Source organism: Cucumis melo, chromosome 3 (genome assembly GCF_025177605.1).
Source record: "Cucumis melo cultivar AY chromosome 3, USDA_Cmelo_AY_1.0, whole genome shotgun sequence".
NCBI lineage: Eukaryota > Viridiplantae > Streptophyta > Magnoliopsida > Cucurbitales > Cucurbitaceae > Cucumis > Cucumis melo.
In genome coordinates, this window is record NC_066859.1 from 27,082,407 (window position 1) to 27,102,023 (window position 19,617).

Genomic DNA, 19,617 nt, shown 5'->3' on the forward strand with positions numbered 1-19,617 from the left:
GAAAAGTGGTGCTATAATTTGTGGAAAAAAGTCGTATGTAGTGGAAAGGGATTCCAATAATTGAATAATCGCCCCACCCAACCATTTTTTTATTTTCTGTTCTCAAATTCATATGTTTTCATGTTTGATCATTCTAAAACAATACCCAATTCAATTGTATATGAAATATTTATAACAATTATGTGTAGGGTACGTAGTTTTGCAATTATACAAATTTTCAATTTATCATTTAAGCCTTCAAAAGTACCTAATGTTAAAATTAGGTAAAATTAAACCTTAAACCTTCAAACTTAAGTAATTGTATAAATAGTATCCCCAGTAACTTTCATTTTTATTACCTGTGGGTTTAATTTAAAAGTTTTAAAGTCTTAAAAAGTCTAAATTTAAGGATCGAAAGTTGGAGGTCTCAATTGTATTTGAACAGTAGTTTTTGCAATTTATCCTAGAAATGGTTTATGTAATTGCCATTCTTTTATTATACAAAAAGAAAAAGGTTATTGCGTAAACAGCAATAGAGCCTAAAATTGCATATATAGCAAAAAAAATAATAAAAGACTAAAATATCTATGTCCAAAAAAGCTGTGAAATAATCCTTTCTTACCTGAAAAGAAGTGCTAAGGGCACTCCAATTTGGGAATCTTAAATGGGCCACGGCCCATATAAGTGGCGGCCCAGCGCGAAGAGATGGAGTTCCGACCCATAGTTCTTCCCGCCACACCGTGTTCGGAGGACCACACGGCGGAGATTACCTGGAATAAGAAGCAGCTCCTGTTCCAAGCGATTCATAGATAATTGACAATTTTATTGCCTGAATTGGAGTTCCATTTCGGGTTGGTGTCGATCTTTGCCATTTTATCAGTTTCACCAGTGCTCGGGAATCCATGGTTTCTTCATTAGAGTAGTAGAGTAGCCTGCCGGCACCCCTGCTGCATCAAGCCATATCAGGTTTGTGCGTTATCAATTTGATTAATCAGGGAGAAGAATTTTTTGTAGGAAATTTCTCGAATTACTTGTCAGTACCATTTCAGAGAATTGAATGAGCTTCAGATTCATCTGAGATTGACTTGTAGATCACTGTGATTCTTGTGCAATTGCAGTGTTGTCAGCAGAATTTGTATTTTCCTTCGTCCAGTTTTTATCATCTGTATCAGTGTTCTGTGTAATGTCTGAGGCGAGCAAGAGTCAGGTACTTAGGCTTTGTGATGTATTGGTTGTGATGGTTGGCTAATTATCAACTGTGGAAATTTGGGCTTGTTCTTGTGACTTGTTTTTGCTGGTATTTTTGAGCTCTTAAAATATAGTCATGTACGTTATCTGATTTCATACTGCTGTGATGCTCCCTTGCTGGAAATCATAGGGTACTTGCACTGAACGCTTGATTGAGGAAAACAAATGTTTACAACCTCTTCAGGTGGATCCCGACAATGGAGTTTCAATGGTTTTAAAGGAAGACATGGACGAACTTGTCAGTATTTTATTTTTTTTCTCTCTTTTCAAGTTTATGTTGGGATTTATTGCGGGTTTCGATTAGAATTCCTGAGAATTCTTATTATCACGAAAAAGTCATATCAGAATATTACTTATCTTACATAATGATTAGTTGTTTCTTTTGGGAAAAATATTCCCCTGATAAATTTCTTTCTCGTCCTTTACGGTACTAGGACCAGAAGAAAGTTGCAATGGTGAAAGATTTGCAACTCTTACGAGATAGAGTCGATAAGGTGGACGCTAATGTGGTGCAAAATTTGATGTCATGCTTAAAAACTTTGGAGGTCAGCACCTTCTTTTGGTATTTACAGTCTCAGTTTCTCGCTGAATATCAGTTTGTAGTTCTTGTGATTTTTGTGTATATACAACTTGTAAGTTTGTGTTTCTGGTAAAGGAAAATCTTTTGACTTATTATCTGCCGGGTTTCAAATGCACCTTGGGTTGTTTCAGGATCTTGGAAAACAGGAATCTGAATTCCTGTCCACTTCTAATTCGAAGCGTAGTGAATTGCAAGATGAGATTATTGAGCTGGGGGGAAGATTGACAGGAGACCATGAATGCTCAAATTTCTTTGATAGCTTAGATGATTTGATTAGTGCATCTGAGGAGGAATTGGATTCAGTAAAGAAGGTAAATCCTTTTCTCCCCAAAGCTGTTGTTTATTAAGTTCTCCTTTTAATGCAGGAAGAATTAAAAACTAAGGCTGGAACCAATTCCATGTCATGATTGCTAACTGAACAGAAATTTTCCCATCACTCAAAATTCCGCTCTGTTGGATCCTTATCTTTAGATCTAGTCAGCTCATTAATCTATTGTCTTGAATTTAACTACTGTGTTTTTTTTAATCTTTATGGTAGGCACTCATGTCGTCCGTGAGGGAAACATTAGCATTAAAGAGGCTTCTTGATGACGTGCCAACCCAAACTGAACTCATCCAGTCTGTTGTTCTCTTATTCTCCTTCCACTTTTCATTCCTAAAAATTATTTTGTTTGTTCATTGCATGATTTTATTATCTTTATTTTTTTCTAGGTGATGATGCAATCATTTCCATTTTTTCTTAGTGCTAATTGCATCTTACTTTTTCTCAGCAATTATTTCATTGTTATCACATGTTTTTTGGCGATAATTTCAATTCCTTAGTTCAACTTGGAGACTTATTCAGTTTTCTGAGCTAATGCGGATGATATTTTGTTTAGAAGATTAGGACCACTATCTGATGAAGTTTTTGTGTGCCTCAAACACTCAGAACATCATTTTGAAAAATGAAACTCAACCCTTAGGTCAATAACAATTATCAGCCTCTAGTTTTGCTTTGGTACCTTCATGGTGAAGCAAACGAAATAGCTTTTGTGGGGTGCCACTGTCTGTTCTATTTCCGGCTGTTGGATTAGTGTTGGATTTAGATCATGCAGAAGCAAGATGTGAAACTCCTATTGCTGGGAATGGCTTGAAATTATGGAGCATTTAGTTGATATCTATATAAATAATTGCCCCATTTCATTCTTACCTTGCTTATTATTGTTCACGCTCTTAATTGCATGCGAAGATGAATTAAGCTTCTTCCTGTAGTGGTGGCATGGTCATGCCATTTTTCTTCTTTGTACACAGACACACACACACACACATGTTTTTTTTGTTAGCTTACTTGGATCTATTGCTGGATTCCGTTACATTTTTGCTTTTATAAAAACTTGTAAGATGTTCATATTATTGGTAGGTGAGAACCTGGATTTGAATCCATGTTGTTTAAGACAAATGAGTTCACATCATGTCTGTTTAACAATTGGGCTAATGGGCATTCCATCACATGCCTGTGCATAAGCTATGGGCGGCTTTTTCTCTCCCCCTATTTTTTTGTCCATCACGCATTATCTGCATTGTGTTAAAGACAGTTCAATTGGTACACAATTATTTTAGATGTGGACATATTTTACTCATTTATTTATTCCTCAACTCTGGCTCTTGCATTTCTAATTATCTGTGCTATCAACAACTCAGAAATTTCTGAAAAAAAATTTTCTTCTCAAATTTTCACACCGGCTCTTTGAAATATTTCTAGATGCCTTATGTTGAGTTGAAAAGTCATCCTCTTCTGATTTATTATCAGTTTGCAGGTACGAGCGCCGATTTTCAGAGCTATACATTAACATCCAGGTTCACTTTTTATTTTTCATGAATTACTTGTTTGTTTTGATTCATATTGTTTGTTGAACTTCTTACAGACGATATTTTACCATTCAGCTAAAAATGTGCCATCATACAGGATAAACTTAGGCAAACACGCAGATACTATGCAACCTACAATGCACTCTTGGAGATAAAGGATTTGATGTTAAAGGAGACGTCCTTATTGAATTCCATAAGTTCACAGGTTAATGATCGTTAAAAGGTTACACATTTGCTGTTTGTTTCTGTATCTACACGTTAAGGAACTATTTTTCCACGAATGCCAGTGTGATTATGAATCCATATACTGTTTTATGGTGATATTTTCTTTTTCCCATACGATTTTCTCAACAACCAAAAATTCATACACTAATAATTTTTTGAAGATATTAAATAATTAAATTATGGCCATAATTGCAAGAAACATCAATATCTCCAACTCTGCAATAGACACGAAAGGACTTTGTCCAGTATCACCCTCCCATGCAATAATTTACAAGTCATTTGCTACTTCCATTTCATTTTAATTTTGAGCTCTTGATAATGACGGTGGGTGCTTCAATGCTGAAAACATTTTGATGGCATCGGTTTTTACATTCAGTTGTGCCGCTGTGGGTTGTGGGTTATCAGTTATGTGCTACTATATGTTAGACACGATTAGTATGCATATAAATCTGAGACATCATAGACTTAGGTCCAGAAAAATTAATCAATCTTGTTAGGCGATCAACTCCAATGTACTGATGTTCCGTTGCAACTTTTGTAGTTTCAAGATGCCATAGCCAGCTCTGCGAGCAAAATGAAACTTATTGATTCCATGGTGGGAATTCTGAAAGGCATTCAACAGGTAATACACAGGTAAAATCTAGAAATAGCATACTTCACCACAAGAATAGTGATATGATAACTATCCTTGAAACTGTTAAAAAAAATACAAAACAAGGAAATATTATGAAATGATGGAATGAAGTTCGCCTTTTATTTAGGTTTAAAGTTCAATTTGATAAAATAAAAATTTGAGGTTAACATTTGATCAACTCAAAGCCAAGGAGGAAGAATGGATTTTTCTCTTTCTTATACTAGTGGGCCTTCTTGATTTGAAGTCTTTTCTTTTTCTTTTTAAATAATCATTGATTTTAATAGTAATAATGATAATATTTATTACTAATATTTGCAGAAACTAGATAAGGTGAATCTCTCTCATCAAGAAGAGCAGCAGGTCTGCAATGCTTTGAAAGAGAAGTATGCTGCAGCAGCTGTCGAGCAAAGACGTTGCTATACACTCTTAAAAGCTTTCCAGGTGAGCACTGATAGTGTTGTGATTGTGATTGATATTATACTTTCTCTGCATAGTTTTTTAAGCCAACTTGATCAAAAACATACGCCCCCACTGGAGGTGTGGGTTTCAAGTCGCCCACTACTTCAAGATGTTGTGTTGAAGGTGGTTCCATTTGACAAAATTTGGTAAATGAGTGGAAACATTTAAACCAAGCTGTTCAGTTTCTTTCATCAATTCAAGGCTCCCATAGCGGTACAAACCCTCTAAAGCCACTGCTGTGCTTTCTTATTTTCTTTATTATTCAGGAGGAATGTGCAAAGAACGAGAAGCTTCGAACCCAAAATTTCGTGTGAAATTTTTTTAACAATTCCCAATGCGTGTATTAGCCTTCATTCAATTTGGTAATTGCTAGAGGGAGCTTTTTGTGCTGAGGAGGAAGAAAGAAAGAGTTCGTTGGTTGATTAACTTCAAATGTGCTGCCCTGTTCCGACTTCAAAACCAGCCGGTATGTGAAATTAGTCCTCCTTTTTAATGACTTCTGATCCATAATTGTCTAACCTTTCAAGAGATAAAGCATTTGTGTGTATATTCCCACGCTCTCCTCCTTTGTTCCCTCATTCCTTCCGGATAAATGTCTAATAGAAAAAAAAAAAAAAAAAAAACGTCGATGCATATTTAACATATATATGCAGAGACAATAATTGAAGAGCCTTTCTGAAGACCAATTAAGGGTTCGGCTGACATTTCATTTAAAAATAATGCACAGAATCAAATTGTGACTGTGGTTACTGTTGCACCATTTCAATCCGACATAGTTTGCCAAGGGTCAGTTAATACTTTTTGAACTCTCATTCCCCTGAAATATATATGGAAAGTACTATCAGAAATTTGAAACTGTTATCATATAAATAACCTCAAACCAATCATTTTCTCTTCTGACTTCAATTAGGTGGGGTGGGGTTGAAATAGTCTTGAATTTGTTTGCTCCCATTAGATCCATATCTCATTTTTTGAGTTCTAAAATAGAAGGTTTACGATTTCTTTTCATCCTTTCACTAAATGTTGGACTGCCTGTTTACTTCATTATAATTTGATATTTTTAAGTATAATCTATAATTTGATCTATTGCATTAGATATTAGCAACTTTTAATACAATCGATTCATCAAACTTGCAAGTGTTATATTGGCTAGAAATTAGATTTAGCAACTTATGATTGATTCATCGTAGTGATTACATCTGTTGCTAGCCAGTATCTCCGCCTTTTGTTTTTGCACCTTTTGAATAACGTTCTAGGAGGTAAACATCTATTCTTTCGGCTAATCTTTTGTCCAGAAGAATCTCTTTTTATTTAAAGCAAATCCCAAAAACCACATTTCTAATTGTAATTATAACCTCAAACTTTCAATAATAACAACTAGATCTCCAAAATTCTTAAAGTGTAAAATTGGAACTCAAGCTTACAGTAATCGTAAAAATTGAACCCGAATTTTCAAATTTATATAATCAATATAATTTATTCGACTATGTAAGTTTAAGGTCTTATTTTAACATTTGGATAATTTTGAGGTCTCAATTTTTAATTTTCAAAAGTTTTAGAGTACTATTTCTAACCATCACAATGTACGATAGTTTTTGCAATTTGTCCTCTTACTTATTTATTTTCTTTAAGTACGTAGCAGAATCAATTATCTTCCTGACCAATTGGGGTTCTTACAAAAACGAGTAATCATCCATAGAATTACCAATCAAATATACATGTGAATCACAAAAAGTATGATCAAACATGGATCAATTGGACAAGTTAGAGAGTTTTTTGTGACAAGGAATAGGAGATGTTGGGAAGAAGTCGGGCTCATATTGTAAAGAGTTAATACGACAGAAAATCATATTTTTAGTCATGGGATGTATAAATTCCAGGAAACAAAGAATAATTTCACTTTGATTCTATTATTTGAGAATTTATTCTATACTTTTAAATGTTTAAGCATAGTTATTGTAGTTTTTGCAACTCTTTAAATTTAGCACCTTGCAACCTTTTCTTTTTTCTTCTTGGGAGCCACTGAGTTAAAACATTACTAATCAATTTACTTACTAGGGCAGTAGGGATTAATTTGATTAACATGTTTTTTTTCTTCAAATCTTCCAACCAATATAGCATAAATTTGAATTTTTGTAATTATAATATTGCACCCAATATTTGAATCTAGTCCAATTTTAAACATTTTGTTAAATTTTAATATCGTTTGTTATTTTTGTTAAATGAAAATTTTGTAGTTTCATAGCTCTCTTTTTTCTCTTTTTTCAAGCTTTCTACACTTTCTAATTAAAAAAACACTCTATAATATGTCCTATGAATAACTGTAATGGGTAACATTTTCAATAATAACAATAAAGTGTAAAGCAACATTTTAAAAAAAATTTGTAAGTATGGCAAAAATTATTGTTGATGAACTTATATTTGTATGATCTATCATTAACAGAGCATGAAAGTCTAATAATAGCATATTACATTGTTATATTTACAATTGGATCTATTAATAGTCATATTCAATTAAAGAAAGAAGTGGAAAGCATGAATCAGGAGGGAAATGATTATGCGAAAAGAGATTTCTAGAATCATTTTTGTCTGTATCAGAATTCATGGTGTCTTAAACCAACATTACCTAATTCAGTGGTCAATTAAGAATGTAATGAAAATCTCCAAAGTTTAAGCACTCTAATCCCCAACAAACCACCCAACAACACTAGGATTATTATTATTATTATTATTATTATTATTATAGCCATATGAATACATTAAAATAGCTAATAATTTTCCAAATATTTTGTGGGAAGGATTCATTTTTTTTTAAAGTAATAAAATAAGCTTTGGCCCATCTTTATACTTTCCAGTTTCCACTACCGAACTTTGGTGTGCTTCTTAAGTTGACTTTTTAATGTTCATAATAAATTAGGTAAAAGAATGTTTTGTCATTGTCTGATATTATTCATTCAACAGTGGACATGATTTTCAGAATCTTTTTTCTTTTTAATTTCTAGTTTAGGACAGAACGTTGAAAGAAAATATTGATAAAGATATTGGTAGATATTTTGAATCTTTTTTCTAATAATGTATTTTTTTAAAACCCAATGTCGAAAATAGGATAGAAGGTAAACTATCGACAAAAGTAAGATAATTTGGATACAGTATATGACGTTGCTCGGAAGTCGTCATGACTTCAATGCGTGGACTCCACATTTTCTTCTTTTTTAAGATATTTAATATAATATATTAAATATTCAAATTTTCAAATTCTAATTTTCAAAAATATCTTTCTTATAAATATTTACTAAATATTTCAAAAATACATTTCCTTATTAAATATATTTCCGATTTCCAATTTCAATTTTCAATCTCCAATTTTTTCATATACATATATAAACAAAATAGGTTATTAAATATATAAATCTCTAAATTTCAATTTTCAAAAATATCTTTCCTTATTAAATATATTTCCAAATTCCAATTTTTAATTTTAAAAAATATCTTTCCAAATTAGATATCTTATTAAATGTATTATTAGAAAAAAAATATAATATCTAATTTTAGAATTATTCTTGTCATATTTTTCCATTTTGATTCTAAAAAAATTAGATATTTTGTTAATAACGATAGATTGCAAATATTTGTTTAATATATTTTTTAATAACATATTTTGTTAATATATATCTCTTTTAAAAGAATTGGAGATTAGAATTTGAAATTTGGAAAAATATTTTTAGAGATTGAAATTTGAAATTTGGAAAGATATTTTTTAAAATTGAAAATTGGAATTTGGAAATATATTTAATAAGGAAAGATATTTTTTAAAATCGGAATTTAGACATTTAAATATTTAATAACATATTTTGGTTAGTATATATATATTTAAAAAGTTGGAGACTGAAATTTGAAATTTGAAAATATATTTAATAAGGAAATGTATTTTTTAAAATCGAAAATTAGAAATTGAAAAAATATTTAATATGAAAGATATTTTTGAAAATTAGAATTTAGAGATTTGAATATTTAATATATATCTTAAAAAAAAAGAAATTGTGGGGTCGATGCATTAAAGTCGTGGATCCATATGCGGGATATATGACTTTGCCTAAATTACCGTCAATAATTTTCCTTCTACTCTATTTTTAACATTATTTTTTTAAAAATACATTATTTTAAAAAAAATTAGATATTTTTGAAAAATTAAATAAAAAAAAATTAAACAGGTTTTTTTAAGAGTAAATAAGTATTATATATATATATATTAAGAAAACGGGTTTTTTTAATAAATAAGTTAGCATTTTTATTATTTATATCATGAATATATGGGATGCCATTCCAACCTCGTTGTAACCTTTTTGTCTATTATAAAACTTAGATTAATTAATGTATGTATTAATCGTTTATGAAAATAATAATTTTGTTTAAGTGATAGTTATCACCTCCATATATACCAATGAATATTGATAAACTTTAAAAATGTTACCTACCGATAATAGATTTGAAGTTTTGTTATATTTTATAAATATTTTGATTCATTTTTTAGATTCGAAAGTACTTCATTGATTTTTAAATATTGATTTTTTAACCATTTAATTTCCATACTTAAAAATTTATTCCCATCAAAAGTTAGATTTTGTTTTCCACATACAAGAAGTTATCATTTGTCTCATTCACTTACAAATTCCAATTCCAGTCAATACAACACTTTCTACACTCTTAATTAAACAATAATCAATATTTACGAAAAAAAATAAAGATAAGAGGAACAAAATTCTATATCATGCATCCATTTTCATTTTCAATTTTTTTGATGACTAGAAAAACAAGAACAAGAACATAAACAAACACATAAACACACTTCAATTTGCCAACAAGTTTCCAAATTATTACAAAATTATTGAAGCGCTGTGTAATCACTAAATTTGAAAATAGATTAAAGGCTACACTCCAAATAAAAATTTATTCTATGATATATATTATTCATTTTTGGCAAACCCTTTCGAAAAAGTTGATAAACAAAAATAAAAAAAGGGTTTGATTTTGAAATTAGATCATATTTTTATGGCTGGAAGTCCCGACCCCATTTTCTTGGCCTTGATAGCGAAATATTCTTTCACATTCACACTTCTATAAAGAGGAAACTGTGGAGTATCACTCAATGGCTTACAATAAGGTGAAATGTATATGTCACCTGGTGGATCATAGAAATATGCCAATGAGAATCTATGCTCCTTATTTTCTTGTATCATCACCCGGTGAAGAATGCTCGTAAACCGCCCGTTCGACAAAATGTGTAGGAGATCGCCGACATTGACGACGAGAGTGCCGCTCATTGGAGATAGGGGAACCCAGCCTGTTCCGTCTTTGAAGATTTGGAGTCCGTTGCTGCGTACTTGATGAAGGATGGTGCAGAGGGAGGTATCGGTGTGGGCGGCGAGGCCCATGACTTGACCGGGATCGGGGCACGGTGGGTACGAGTTTAGTCGAAGGGCCATGTAGGGTTTCCCAATGGATTCGTCGGTTGAAGTCAACAGCTTCATCATCTCTTCCTCGGAGATGCCAAGAAACTTGAGGATTAACCTAATTATCCTTTCTCCTAAACCCTTCATTTGTCTTTGATATTCTTCCATTACATCACTTCAACCAAAGAAACAAATAAATAATAAAGAAAATTACAATAATAATAATAATAATAATATATCCAATTTGTTAGTGTGATTTACTTATTTATTAACTACTTAAATTGTGATCAGATCATAAAACCAACAAATTTCTATAATCTCAAAACACAAATGGAAGATTTAAAACATAATTAAACAATTTAAGCAATTTTTTTTTAAAAAAAAATTTGTGTCTCAAATTAATTTAATAATCCCTTTCGTTTTAAAAATGGTACAACATTTTGTGTAATATAATGTCCAAAATTAGTTCTTAATACTTTCTAAATCTCAAAACTAACCACTAAATTTTTATCAAATCTTGGTAAACAATCTAAATTTCAAATACTACGTAAATTTTTTCACAGAGAAAAAAATTGAGTAAAACGTGATGATATATAATCGTTGGAACTAAACACCAAATTCAAATTCGAATTCAAATTAATGATTGAACCTATATATTATGATAATTTTAACTCCAATTATAATATGCATATACGTTACGGAAATGAACCCTAAATTGTGTACGTATATTGCATGAGAAAAGTTTGCATGGATTTACCAAAACCGTTTGTAGTCATTTGGCCAAAGCTTCTTAGCCTCATTAATAGGAGAACCAATGATGGTGAATCCTTCATGCCACATTAATTTCGGATGATACTTCGATATTCCAGCCATGCCGTAGCCGGTGGCAGTGAGGCTTCCAGGGGATCGTAGTGTCTTCATCTTTTGTGCTGCCGGGAGAGTGAAAAGACGTCGAGTCTCCTCCTCTGCTTCCTCGATTAGGGTTTGTGAGACACCGTGATTAATCAACTGAAACATTCCCCATTCCTCACAGGCTCTCCCTAGGAGCTCCGACGCATCATCGTTGACAAGGTCGATTAACGGGAGCGAAACCCTTTTGTCCAACTTGACCGCAGCCGATAACTCCTTGACGTTTGGCCACAAGTGAGATTCCGGGACATGAGTTTGAACTGAGGCGAAGTTCAAAGGAACAAGTTGGCTTGGAGGAGGAATCTCTTGATCTGCCATATGAGCTCAATCTATAGCTGCATAAAATTCAAAGGAAAAGAAAAACTCCATTATATAAAATTTAACAAGAAAAAAGTTACAAAATTGAAAATTTAGGTTTTAAAGTTCTCACTAATTTGTTACCCTAAATGATATAGAAAATGAAAGATTGGTTATTATATATACAAAAGATTATATGATATATATATATATTGAAATACTAACAATTTGTGATGTACTTGAAATTAAGTTATGGGGAAAGAAGATGCATGAAGATTATTAAAGGAGGGCCTAGTTATGGGAACCCTAACATTTATGGGAAGATTATTGGTGTTTTTGGTAACAAAACAGAAGAGAATAGGGTGTGATTTTAATTTTGAATATGTTTAGTATGGGAAGTACCAAACTTGGAAGATTATGCAGTTGGAGATTAACCCCTACTTAATTACATCCTATTATTCAATCTTAGTATCTATAATTTTAAATGTTTAATTTAAGTTTATTTTAATAAATATTAAATTATAGTCTGTCTCAAATTTACTTTTTAAAAAAAAAATTGGCTAACTAATAATAATAATAAACAATTTGAGCCTAATTTATATTTTAAAACTTTAGGAAATCAGTTAAATCGTTATTGGAAGGACTTCTAACTTTGCACAAATTTAAAACACTGAGCGCTTATATTTATCATTCTATAACTTGTCTTAAAAATTTTAAAATTTGCTTTTAGATTAAAAGAAAAGTCAATGTATAGCCAAAAAGAAGAAAATGGTAGGCATTAAAAGAAAGTGCTCAAAGATCCAAGACATATAGAAAGTTCTACAAATTAGATTTTATTTCGATCCGATTTTTCAAGTTGTTAATCCTAATTAAAGTTGAGTATATATCTAGTATTAATTTGAGAAGAGTTTGGTAGTTAAAGTTGAGTACCTAGAGATAGATACGTCAACTTTTAGTGAGACTACTATATTAAAATTTAAGTTAACCTTTAGTCATACTTTAATTCTCTCCTCGATATCATTTTCTTTCTGTAATAGAAAAGGAGGAATCAAGTTGTCCATTGCATCGTTCATAAGTAAAGTTTTCTGTGTAAATGGTTTGGCTTGTTTCCCTTTTCGACGAATAAAAGAATTAACCCAACCTTTACCCATCTCTAACCTAACACTAAAATTACTAAAAACCTAACTTTAAGTGATCAAAACAAGTGTACTTAAAAAGTGACATCTTGGTGTGAGACATTTTTCATCATTCATAATGTCCTTTTTAGGATATTTCAAAATGATATTTTAAGAAAAATATATATGATAAGAATGGGTTGTTTTTGGAAGGTGTAGACATTTTTCATGATTGATAATGCTTTTCTTAAAAATAATTAATAAGAAAAAGAATATTGATAATGCCTATTAGGTTTGAATTGTTTTTAGTGTGTCCTAACAAATTCTTTTAAATCTTCTTTTTTTTTTTTTTTCTTGAAAATGACAACTAATAGATAGCTGAGTACCAAATTAGGATAACATGCCACCTTTTACAATGGTATTAGTTTCTATATATCAATTTTTTCCTTAAATGGGGAACATAATTTCTATGCAGTAATTTTATAAATATACATAGAAACTATGTGTGTTTATAAGTGTTGAAATAAATAATTTTTTACATTATTATTACTTAATATAATATAAGTATGTTTTAATTTGTTATGAATATATAATAGGTTTACTTTATTTTATTTTCTCAATTCCTATGCTTTTAAAAAATCTTTTCAATTTTAAAGCACTTTAGAGTATTGTGTTATAATTACCTTCAAAGGTGCAAGAAATTATGTGTGAGCCCATTTTTCTTTTATGGAAATTAATGTCAAAAAGTTTAATGTATATGTAATATGGTTTTAGATAATCATAAATGTATAAACTCAATCCACAATATTTATCTTTATCCATCTCTCAAAATTTATTCTAATTTAATTTTTGTTAAAATAATTTTATCGATAATTGTTTAGTTTTTTTTTTTTTTTTTTTTTTGTTCTTAAAAATCAATTAAGTCAATAAAGACAAATTCTACTCTAAATTTCTTTCCTTTAATAATGTATTAAAAAAATCAAATCGTCTTATAAAAGATGCACGAAAATGAATTTAAGAAATATACTATTTTTAAGAACCAAATGGTTAGTCTTAATTTACATACCAAACCAATTTTCTTTCTTTTTTTACTACCTTCTGTTGTTGAGGAGGAAATTATTTTTTTGAAAAAAATTCACTCTATATATAAGTGAATGAAAAAAGAAAAAAAATCTTTTGAGGCCAAGACCAACGTTTTATTTTAGGAAAAAAATTTGATATGTAATTAAAATAATATATCTACTTTAATTAAAATTTACCCAACATTAAAATAATGTTGGGGTAAATTTCAATGTTAAGTTCAAAAAGCATATTAAGGTCAAGATGTTTGATAAAATTAATAAGGAATTGTTTTGATTTAGCTAAAAATAACTAAAATAGACCTATACTATTTTAATTATAATATTGATATTTTATATGAGATAATTATTTTAAAATATCTTATATGCTTTAAATTAAAATTAAACTTTAATTTCGTCAAAGGTATAATAGGATAAAAGTTATAAAAAATATTCCTAGAAATTAAAGAGTGAATACGAATCAAATAAACGTAAGAAAAAGATAAATAATATAATCGATTTTCACACCATCACTTTTGGTCCCTTAACATAGATTCAAGCTTGATATAAAATACAAATTACAAACTTTCAAATTGTTCATGTAAATGAAATTATATCAATGTTTCAAATCATAGTCAATAAATTTTAAACTAAAATTAAACTCAAAGGGTTAGGAATTAAATCCACAATATTTGACCTAAAATACAAAGAAATAGAACCTCTCAGCTCACTTTGCTCATCGAATTAATGAGAGAGAAAAAGATAAGAAAGGGTGTAAGATAAGATAATGACAGATTTGTCATATTTAATTTTCTTTTTAGATTAACTAACTGTTAAAAAAGACATTGAAAAATAAATTGTTGAGAAAAAGGAAAACCTAATTAAAAAGATTAGAGGCCTAAATAAAAACAAGAGTATAGAAACAAATATATATTTTTTAATAAAATTAAAGTAATTTTATATGTCTATTGTTATTATATTTGCTTTGGCCAAAGAGAATACAAACAAAAATTTCAGATCAGAAAGAGAGAGATAGAGACAGAAAATTATTACATATGGAGTGGTACCATTATGGTGACAACATTATTAATCATACTTAATTCTTAGTGTGTGGACAAATTAAACTCTAATTTAGATATTAAAATAATATATCAACAATTAATTAACAAAGCTCTTTAAATCACACCATACACATAAATAATTTCACTTGTATGTATGTGTGTCATGTGAATAGGTGGATAGATTATCGATCATTATTATATTATATTTTTTGAGTTATATTGAATCGATCAATTATATTATACATATAGTTAAATAACGAGAATATTTTTAATAATATTTGATTTAAATACGTTCTCGTAGTAACTAATCCTAATTCAAAATAAGAAATATTATAATACAAATAACCAATTCTTTAACATACATGTAAGAAAATATATTTTTAAAACAAAACAATAAAATCCACAAGTAACACGATTAAATCTCTTATTTTAGTTATTTAACATATTTAGTTTTAATTTAAATATCAACTTAAATTAAAAATTTTTTTGTTATAAATTCAGAAATATATAATTAATCTATATTGAAATATCAATTAAGGCTTCGTTTCATTATTATTTCATTTTTTAAGAAAAGGATTAAAGGTTATAATCAATATAATCATTCAACCTCTTAATTTCATGGTCTATTTAATAAAAGTAAAGTTATAAAATAAAATAATATAATAATAAAAAAAAAAACAATGCAAATAATTGTAGAAATTTGAAAGAAAAAAAGTAGACCTAAATTATTTATTTGTTTTACATTAAAAGAAAATTCCTTTTATTAATCTCAATGTAGCCAACATTTTACACTAGGAAAAAGAAAAACATATAAACAAATTAGCAATACATATCATTATGGTATACAAATTCAAAATATCATAATATAATTCATAGTCGGATCATTGAAAGGGCATTTTCGAGATTCTTGGCCTTCAACCGAACATAATCCTTCACCACCACAGGCCGGTAACAGGGAGTTTCCGGTGGATCATTCAACGGCGATACACAGAAATCCGGTGGCGGCCCGTAGAAATAAGCCATAGACAGCCGGCGTTGAGTCGGGTCAACAACGACCCGGTGTAAAACATTCGGGAACCGCCCATTGGAAAGGATGTGGAACAAGTCCCCGACGTTGAGGACCAGCGCACCGGGTAGCGGCGCCACCGGTACCCAGCCGGACCCATCCCTGAAAATTTGGAGGCCGCAGGTGCGGGTCTGGTGGAGGATGGTCAATAGAAACGTGTCGGTGTGTGGGGCCAAGCCCATGACACGAGTCGGGTCCGGACAGCGCGGGTAGCAGTTAAGTTGAAGGGCGGTGCTGCAGGCGGCGGCTGCTCCGGTTGAATGGAGCCAGTTTGCGCAGTCGGAGATTTTAAGGTAATTGAAGATTAAATTTGTGATTTGCTCCGCTAAGGCCTTCATTTTCCTTTGATACTCTTCCATCACATCGCTACATTTGAAAATGAATTAGTTCATTAAAATATGTGATTTGTTATTCTCTATTCATTTAGTTAAATTGGTGATTATGTTTACTAATTAATATATCTAAATAAAAACAACCTTTTTTTTTTTCCAAAGTTACTATGCCTTAATATATTCATTTGAAGGACCAATTATAAAAGTGGAAATTTTAGGAGCATAATGATAAAAAAAAAAAAAAAAGAATTATAAACTAAAGGTTATATTATAATTATCACCTATATGTTCCTAAAATCTCAAACATGTTGAATTAGGTATCCAAATTTAATTTTATGTTGTTCAATTATTAAAATTAGAATCTTCATTTATTACTATTTTTATATCTTTTAAATAGTTTTGTAATTTAGTAAAAATAAAATTGTAATATAATCCAAAATTATTCCACAAGAATTACTTAAAAGAGCAATAGATATATAATAGATAATATTGGTTTAAATATTCCATAAAATACAAACTTAGACCATTCTTTAATAAATTGAACTTTTTATTTTTATTTGGTAACAATTTTCTCATGTGATTACTACTCGGTTTTGTTAGTTTATGTATGATAAATTTAAAATAGATCTCACCAAATGATTAATTAGGACATATAAATCCCAAGTACTCTACAAATAAAATAGCAAATTAATTAATTACGTGTTATAAAAATGCATGGAGGAGTTACCAAAACGGTTGGTAGTTAGAAGGCCAAAGCTGTGAGGCATGATCAATGGGAGGCCCCATAATAGTAAACCCTTCATGCCACATATACTTAGAGAAAAATGGCGTTATTCGAGGCAATCCATATCCAGTGACGTCTCTTGGAGTCCGAAGTGCCTTCAGCTTTCGTGTCATCGGAAGATCGAACAGTCGTCTCGTTTCGCCTTCAGCTTTCTCTATTAGGCTCATTGGCACGTCGTGGTTGATCAATTGGAACACTCCCCACGTCTCGCATGCATTGCCGATGAGCGCGATTGCATCATGGTCAGTCAGATCAATCAAAGGGATTGAAACATCTACATTAGTATGATAACAAGAAGAAGAAGAAGAAGAAGAAGGGGTTTCAGGGGAGGAATGGAGCCAATCGTGAGAATCAGGAATCGTTCGTAATGAATCAAAGTCTAAAGGAACGATATGGTGATGGTGAATAAGAGGGTGGTCTCGATACGTTTGAGAGAGAGTGGTCATTATTGTGAGATTTGTTTTGGGAAAGGAGCAAAGATTAGAGAGCATGTGGAGGGGTATTTAAACAAATTTAGAGTGATAGAAAGGAGATGAAGATTAGGTTAAAAATGGTGGCAAATTTGGACAAAGTGGTGTCTGTTTTTTTGGAAAATTGATATGAGGTTGAAGAAAGGGACAAAACATGTTGTGGCAATCTCAATGTAATGACTCAGAATGAGTAAAGGGCTTGATTTTGTGCATTTTTTGTCCACAATCGAAGAAAATGACATTTATTTTATTCTTTTTTCTCATTTATATATTAATTTAATTTCAATTTTGGATGGAAAAGATTACCCATGTGGAAAAGGAAGCAAAAAGGAAAAAAAAAAGTTTGGATGAATTTTAAATCTTCCAATTTGTTTAGTGCAATATTTTCATAGATATTAAATTGCAAAAAGTTCATTTTTTTTCATATGGCTTCAAAATTAGTTTTTTTTTCCTAAATTTGTATAACAAGTAACCATTTCTTAACCGGTAAATTAATTAAAAATTCAATATTTTTACAAATTACATGGTCTACGTCATAAAATAATTAGAAAATAATTGATATCTACTATTTCTTATTAAAAGTTTAAAATTACAAAGACCGTAAATTAAAAATAAAGAAAAAATTAATACAAATTTTAAAGTAGAAATAAATCATTACAAAGCCATGTTTTGAGGCTAAGTAAATTGAGATGTTTTTTTTCTTCTTCTTTTAAAATACCCCTCTAATTAACTTTCTATTCTTGTTTTGCATTATCCTCACATGACAAAATTAAATGAAGTAATGGGAAATTTAGAGGAGAAAAAAGACATATTTAGTGGGAAGTGGAAACCAACTCATGGTTGTATATATGTGATTCTGAATATTAGTCCTCACAATTAAAATATATCATTATATTGGATCATATTGAATCTCCAAGTTACATGGATATCAACAAATTAAAGAAAAAACAAAAGTAGTTAATAACAAAACATACCCAATCAATTCATTCAATTACTCAAATATGATCATTAGTTTTATACTAACTCATAGCAAATGTTTAGGAATATATATATATATATATATATCATATCATATCATATCAAACAAAACACAAACAAGTATAATATTAATAAATATATAAAATTAAATTTAGTTTCTTTGATTTCTTAACTATAAAAAATATCTAATAGATCCCTTTAAATATTAGGCTTATTTAAAATTTTTAAAAATTAATCAACTTATTATTTAATTTATGTCCACTAAAATATTATAAATGGTCGATTATTACGTGCTTGGTTCAAAAATTACTAAATTCAAATTTGTTGAAGGAACAATTCTTAGATATGAACACGAATCTAAAAATTTGAAACTAACCATAAATTAGGTAAACGTGTGTAGATGCAAAGTTATGTAATCAAACCAAATTACATAGAGATAATCATAAAATGAACAGCAAAACAATCTTAAAAGAATAGAGAATGGAATTCTTTTTAGATTGAAATTAGAGATGCAATTTTGTTGGTGGCCATTCAAAGTTGACTCCTACATTTAATTTTTTTTTTTTTTTGTCTCTTAGCCTTTGGAAATGAGTCCAAAAATAGTTCCACAAAAAATTAAGAATATATCTTCTTTTTTTTTTTCTTTTTTATATTTTAGAAATTTAAATCTTAAGACCAATCAGATGGGAGACTAATGGGGCATATGCCATTAAGAAAAAGTCAATGAATCCCATTATTACCATATCTATTATTTATTATTATTATTATTATTATTATTATTATTTTGTCTATTTATAAAATGGAGAATATTACCCCAACTATCAACAGTGGTACTCTATGATATCATCTTATATTTTCCCTAAAGTCTTTGTTTTAGGAATTTATTTCCCTTTAGATAAATTTTCCATTTTTGAAACATGTGGGAAGAGAACTTTTGTAAACAAAATATGTATCATAGTCATTATTAAATATAAACCCCACTACTTAATTAGATAGATACATCCCTTAAAAAAAAAGAGAGAGAGAGAGATAGATATGACTTGTAAAATATGTTGTAAATAAAAAGGTTACTCCCACTTAAAAATCTTTTTGTCTTGTAGTGAATAAAAAGACAAGATTCAAAC

General features: G+C 29.8%; 3 protein-coding genes across 8 annotated transcripts; 1 reads left to right on the forward strand and 2 right to left on the reverse strand.

The window, feature by feature from the left end:
* The first annotated feature begins 624 nt into the window (after positions 1–624).
* Positions 625–5,744, forward strand: LOC103488264 (uncharacterized). 6 transcript variants are annotated; one of them, XM_008446919.3, is made up of 11 exons: positions 625–945; positions 1,098–1,186; positions 1,358–1,465; positions 1,662–1,772; positions 1,939–2,118; positions 2,346–2,425; positions 3,604–3,643; positions 3,753–3,860; positions 4,422–4,502; positions 4,833–4,955; positions 5,240–5,744. In XM_008446919.3, exons 2-11 carry the CDS (start codon positions 1,163–1,165, stop codon positions 5,285–5,287), a joined length of 903 nt encoding a protein of 300 aa, XP_008445141.1. In that variant the 5' UTR covers positions 625–945; positions 1,098–1,162; the 3' UTR covers positions 5,288–5,744. The 6 variants fall into 6 exon arrangements, with proteins under 6 accessions (XP_008445141.1, XP_050938178.1, XP_016899992.1 ...); XM_051082221.1 differs by having other exon boundaries at positions 651–945; positions 1,412–1,465; positions 4,833–5,119; XM_008446917.3 differs by having other exon boundaries at positions 658–945; positions 4,833–5,119.
* Positions 5,745–10,012: 4,268 nt separating this feature from the next.
* Positions 10,013–11,650, reverse strand: LOC103488263 (gibberellin 3-beta-dioxygenase 1-like). Its single transcript, XM_008446916.1, has 2 exons — positions 11,181–11,650; positions 10,013–10,598 (listed from the first exon to the last, which is right to left on the reverse strand). The coding sequence occupies exons 1-2, from the start codon at positions 11,648–11,650 to the stop codon at positions 10,013–10,015; spliced, it is 1,056 nt and encodes a 351-aa protein (XP_008445138.1).
* Positions 11,651–15,606: 3,956 nt separating this feature from the next.
* Positions 15,607–17,736, reverse strand: LOC103488262 (gibberellin 3-beta-dioxygenase 1-like). The gene is made up of 2 exons (XM_008446915.3): positions 16,989–17,736; positions 15,607–16,295 (listed from the first exon to the last, which is right to left on the reverse strand). Exons 1-2 carry the CDS (start codon positions 17,534–17,536, stop codon positions 15,734–15,736), a joined length of 1,110 nt encoding a protein of 369 aa, XP_008445137.1. The 5' UTR covers positions 17,537–17,736; the 3' UTR covers positions 15,607–15,733.
* Between the last annotated feature and the right edge of the window lie 1,881 nt (positions 17,737–19,617).

What these genes read in the sequence shown, in the direction of transcription:
- LOC103488264 (XM_008446917.3), top strand. Translation starts at nt 1,163, where the DNA reads ATGTCTGAGGCGAGCAAGAGTCAG. An exon ending in AATTGGATTCAGTAAAGAAG is followed by an intron (nt 2,119 to 2,345) that starts GTAAATCCTTTT and finishes TCTTTATGGTAG; the next exon opens with GCACTCATGTCGTCCGTGAG. An exon ending in TGAATTCCATAAGTTCACAG is followed by an intron (nt 3,861 to 4,421) that starts GTTAATGATCGT and finishes CAACTTTTGTAG; the next exon opens with TTTCAAGATGCCATAGCCAG.
- LOC103488263 (XM_008446916.1), bottom strand. Translation starts at nt 11,650, where the DNA reads ATGGCAGATCAAGAGATTCCTCCTCCAAGCCAACTTGTTCCTTTGAAC. An exon ending in AATGACTACAAACGGTTTTG is followed by an intron (nt 10,599 to 11,180) that starts GTAAATCCATGC and finishes CTTTGGTTGAAG; the next exon opens with TGATGTAATGGAAGAATATC.
- LOC103488262 (XM_008446915.3), bottom strand. Translation starts at nt 17,536, where the DNA reads ATGCTCTCTAATCTTTGCTCCTTTCCCAAAACAAATCTCACAATAATG. An exon ending in TCTAACTACCAACCGTTTTG is followed by an intron (nt 16,296 to 16,988) that starts GTAACTCCTCCA and finishes TTTCAAATGTAG; the next exon opens with CGATGTGATGGAAGAGTATC.